We start from the raw sequence: 5,678 nt of genomic DNA on the forward strand, positions 1-5,678 counted from the left end.
ACTAGGTGAGTGCACATAACCTTTATTTTAATCAATTTCACACAAAAATAAGAAGTAATTATCAGAAACAAAAAAGTAAACACTGTTCATATATCCATATATTCCCAGTCCTTCCCAAGCGTTTGTCCGCCGTAGTCCCACAGTTGGTCCCAGACGTCCACCATCTTGCGCACGTAGGAGGCCGCGTCCTCCCAGTTTCCATCCCAGCCGTCTTCTAATTTTCTCCTCTTAGGGGCCGAGTCCGAACAGTCGAAATGTGAGATGAGTCTCTTACAGGAATACTCCGAGTACTCCATCTTGTCGGTGTTGATGGGAGGAAGGCTGCTGCTGGGAGACCTTAACCTGACTAGCATAGAGCCCCTAAGGTACAATATATATCCGGGATGATCCAGAATATAGTTAAGGGGCTAAATATTGTCACGCCGCCAACCCTATTACCAACCACCATAGGCAGAGGTAAGCGGCCGTGTTCACTCAGATATTGTATAAGAGAGGGGGGAGGGGGAGAAAGAGTGGAGAGGGGGAGAAAGAGGGGAGAGGGAGAAAGTGGGGAGGGGGGGAGGAAGGGGGGAAGAGAAATAGATGCACCCGGGTTTCCCCCTTTTATATATATAAATTATTGTTTTTTATTTTCATGGGAGGGGCGAGGGGTAGCTTAGAGAGGGGGGGTGAGGGGGGAAGGGTGGTGAGGAAAATGGTGGAGATTAGAGTTAAGAGAAAGAAGGAGGAAGAGGATAAACAGGGAGAGAGGAGAGGTTGGGAAGAGGTTGGAGGGAAGATGAAGGATGAAGACGAGTTCATTCACTCATTCGTTCATAGAGGAGTTTTTGGTGATATAAATAAATGCTATTATTGATGTGTTTTATTCAATGTAAAAACATTATATATATATATATATATAGGGAACACAGGGCATTCAGGGAAAAACTTGTCATTTAACTCTGAATACGTAAGAGTGTTCGCTTCTCCTACCACCCCCCTTGTTTATGGTGTACACTTTATTATGCAAGGTTATACAGTTACATATCTGATTTTATACAAAAAATGAACATTAAGAGGACACAAGAAAAAGTTCGCTTCCTAGAGGCTGTAGATTTCCTCGAACTCCTCCGATGCCGGGCAGGAACCGAGGATGCAGCGAGCATTTCCCCTCTGGATCGCGACACTGAGGCGCTGAAAGAGTAAACTTGCTGCTCTAGGGTCTCTTGTGGTGTCAATGATCTTGGAACCAAGATCCTTAAGACACCTTCTTGCACTCTCACCCCATGGGCCTAGGGTCTCAGACCCTATTGGAACGAAGTTGTACCGTTGATCTAATTGCCTGTACTTGACTGACTTTTGTTTTTCTCTGTGTGTCGCTGCGGCTCCTGCTGTGCCGGCAGAGAGGGTGATGTATGTCGTTGCCAGGGTGGATACGCAAGTATAGTCCCATGCTAACTGCCTGCCACCCTTCCAAGGACGCAGTGTGATTCCGTCTGGTCGGCCGGCAAAGCTAACAGAGTCACGGTTCAGTAGGTTGCGGGGATCTCTCTCCGCTGGACACTGAGCAGAGGCAAGGCTTCTTTTAATGATGTCGTTGACTTCGTCGTGTCTAGTGTGCCAACCACCCGATTTTCCACAGTGCAGGCCATGCAATCCATATTCGTCAGCATCTGCCTCGCCGCAAATACACCTGTGAACAGTGTGGATAGGGGCAGCAAGGCGGAGAGCGACTGCAATACGGAGCTCCTGCGGATCAAGACGTGTGCCTGTCGCAGACATGGGGACTGCCAGAAGGAAGTCCCCTGCATGGGGAGCCTGCACAGCTGTGAGGCGTGCACAATCACTGTGGGTTGTTGCTGCCTCCAGCAAAGCTGTGGCTTCTTTGTCTACAATGGGGCTGTCCCAACTGGATTGTTTCTTGGCTTTCAGCATGGCTGGTCTGAGTGCTGGGTCTGTCATGGCACCCCATTTCGTGTCGCATTCCGTGTAGTGGGGGTCCTGTATCCCCGCTACATCACTCAGGGTGTCAGGTAGAATTTCCTTAACCAGGTCATCTGATGCTGAGGAGGAAGACAGGAAGGCTGGGACAGCAATTTGGGTGGCGGTGCGGACACCCAAGCCACCGAGCCTGACAGGAAGAGTGGAATATATATATATATATATATATATATATATATATATATATATATATATATATATATATATATATATATATATATATATATATATATAATCTGGGTCTTCAAAATATATAAATCAATAACCCTCAAGTTGACTATTTCCGTAACAGCATGCACTCCTGTATGCTAATCCCCACAGTCACCAAGCCCACCCGAGTCACTCAAACATCTGCCACTACCTTGGATCACTTATGGACTAATATAACAGCTCCCCTTACATCTGGGGTAATCTATGATAGAACAACTGACCACTATCCTACCTTCCTCATAGCAAACATGGACATAGCACCACCAGAAAGCAAGAAACTCTCATTCAGGCTACACAGTGAATCAGCTTTAGGCAATCTCTTTAATGCACTTCACAATATTAACTGGGAATCTGAATTCAATAATACACAGGATATAAACTCATTAACTAACCTCTTTCTCTCCAAAACTCTAAGCCTCTACAACACTCACTGTCCCCTCCTTACCAAACAAGTAACTGACAAAAGAAAAAACAATCCGTGGCTCACAAGTGGTATAATCAAATCAATCAACAAAAAATATGAATATGAAAAGAAATTTAGGATTGGCCTAGTTACAAAGGAAGTAGTAAAAAGGTACTCATCAGTGCTTACCAGTATCATAAGAAAAGCTAAACTTTCATATTATGAGACTAGATTCAAAGAAGCAAAAGGCAACATGAAAAGCACATGGAATTTCATCTCTAATATCCTAGGAACTCAACAACACTCCCACAACCAGATAACACTCTCTAAGGATGGCTTCACACCGTCAACTGATTTAGAAATGGCAAATGAATTTAATAGCTTCTTTTCATCGGTTGGTGATAAACTTGCCAGTAAAATCCCACAGACTCAGACACATATCAACACATATCTCTCAGGCAGCTATCCAAACTCTCTTCTTCTTTCACCTGTCAGCCCGACAGATGTTGTGTCCATCATACACTCACTAAAAACCAAAGCTGGGAACATCAGTGAAATCCCATCCATTGTATACAAGAGCGCCTCCCATGCCCTTGCACCACCTATAGCTCCGCTGTTCAACAAATCCCTTGAGTGTCATACCTTCCCTGATATTCTTAAAAATGCAAGAGTAACGCCAGTTCATAAAGGAGGTAATCCGGCGGACATAAACAATTATAGACCAATATCAAACCTACCCATACTATCAAAAATATTTGAAAAAATTATCTACAAACAGCTCTACTCCTATCTCGTAAAATTCGACATTCTTAGCCCGTGTCAGTTTGGCTTCCGCTCCCAAAAGAGTACCAACGATGCAATTATTAGTCTTCTTGATATAATTTACTCAGCCCTTGACAAAAATGAGTTTCCGATTGGACTCTTCATTGACCTGAGAAAGGCCTTTGATACTGTTAATCACAATTACCTCTTACGTAAACTCCATCATTATGGAATCCGAGGCACTGGACTATATCCAATCCAATCTTAGTGATAGATACCAATGTGTAACCATCAATAATATAACCTCTCCCACTCTACCAATAACCGTTGGAGTGCCACAGGGCAGCATTTTGGGACCTCTCCTATTTCTGATATACATCAATGATCTGTGTAATGTCTCTACCATTCTGAAACTTATTTTGTTTGCTGATGATACTACCCTCATCTACTCTAACCCCAACCCACATACACTAAATGATGTTGTTAATAATGAACTAAAAAAAACTCCACTTATGGATGTCAACCAATAAACTAACACTTAACATAGAAAAGACCTACTACACCTTATTTGGAAGGAAATCTACAAATGCAATTCAGCTTCAGATAGATAATGTATACATTAGCAATAAAAATTATGGAAAGTTTCTTGGCCTATTCCTAAACAAGAGACTCAACTTCAGCACCCACATACAACACATAACTTTGAAAGTCTCTAAAACAGTTGGGATACTCTCCAAAATCAGATATTATGTACCTAAATCTACGGGCTCAGCATAGCCCGTGTTACTTGGAACTTTTTGTTCCAGGTAGCGAATCTCTAACAACAACAACAAACCTAACTCTGCTCTCATCTCTCTATATTATGCACTAATCAATCGCTATCTTAATTATGGAATCTGTGCATGGGGGTCTACCACTGCAAACCACCTCAAGTCCATCATCATCCAGCAAAAATCTGCTATCAGAATAATAACAAATTCTGCTTTCAGGCAACACTCAGCCCTCTTGTTTAACTCCCTAAACATGCTATCTTCTTGCGGTTATCTTGCGATGATTTCGGGGCTTTTAGTGTCCCCGCGGCCCGGTCCTCGACCAGGCCTCCACCCCCAGGAAGCAGCCCGTGACAGCTGACTAACACCCAGGTACCTAATTTACTGCTAGGTAACAAGGGCATAGGGTGAAAGAAACTCTGCCCATTGTTTCTCGCCGGCGCCAGGATCGAACTCAGGACCACAGGATCACAAGTCCCGCGTGCTGTCCGCTTGGCCGACCGGCTCCCTATAAGCTAAATTATGCTAAACATAATCTCACTCCACCAATTTTCTTGTGTCAATTACATTTACAAAACCCTGTTCTTAAATGCAAATCCTGCTCTGAAACTCTCCCTGGACAGATGTAATAGGACCCATTATCACCACACCAGAAATAAATATCTCTTTGATATCCCCAGAGTCAAACTTAATCTGTGTAAACACTCTATGCAAATAAAGGGACCCAGTCTATGGAACTCACTCTCTATTGAATTGAAAAGCTGTCCAACTTTTGCGTCATTCAAAAACAAAACTGAAAAGTACCTAATTTCATCTGCATAGTTTTTTACCTTTTGCTTTAAAATTGCACTGTATCTATTGCTACCCAATCTCCCAATCATTATTTACCCAATCCGAACCTCTTTACCATTGTGATCATTGCTGTCTTCTTATATGTGCTATCAATCTGCTGTATGGTGTCTGTTAATCTTGTTTAAATTACCAATCAAGTTGTCAATGTAATCAATCAGAGCTTTAATATACCAATGTGCTTTAATATAATTACTATTCTCTCACATCTCATTTTTTTCTTGCAAAGTATCTGTTATCATTTTATTAATTCTGCTAGAATATACCTACTAAAAATTATCTGTTAGATTAAGGACCTGCCCGAAACACTGCGCGTACTAGTGGCTTTACAAGATTGTAAATACTATGCTATGTATTCTCTCTAACCCAATGTACCTTCTTGTATATATATATATATATATATATATATATATATATATATATATATATATATATATATATATATATATATATATATATATATATATATATATATATATATTCTCTCTAACCTATGTATTCTCTCTAACCCAATGTACCTTCTTGTATATATATATATATATATATATATATATATATATATATATATATATATATATATATATATATATATATAATATATATATATATATATATATATATATATATATATATAATATATATATATATATATATATATATATATATATATATATATATATATATATATATATATATATATATAT

General features: G+C 40.4%; 1 protein-coding gene across 1 annotated transcript in view; it reads left to right on the forward strand.

The window, feature by feature from the left end:
• Positions 1-383: 383 nt before the first annotated feature.
• The window catches only part of LOC138372889 (uncharacterized protein DKFZp434B061-like), an 80,144-nt gene continuing 74,849 nt past the window's right edge, over positions 384-5,678 (forward strand). Inside the window, exon 1 of the mRNA XM_069338564.1 lies at positions 384-456. Coding sequence (XP_069194665.1) covers positions 384-456 — 73 coding nt within the window. The remainder of the gene's footprint in view (positions 457-5,678) is intronic.

The sequence above is a fragment of the Procambarus clarkii genome, chromosome 40 (genome assembly GCF_040958095.1).
Source record: "Procambarus clarkii isolate CNS0578487 chromosome 40, FALCON_Pclarkii_2.0, whole genome shotgun sequence".
NCBI lineage: Eukaryota > Metazoa > Arthropoda > Malacostraca > Decapoda > Cambaridae > Procambarus > Procambarus clarkii.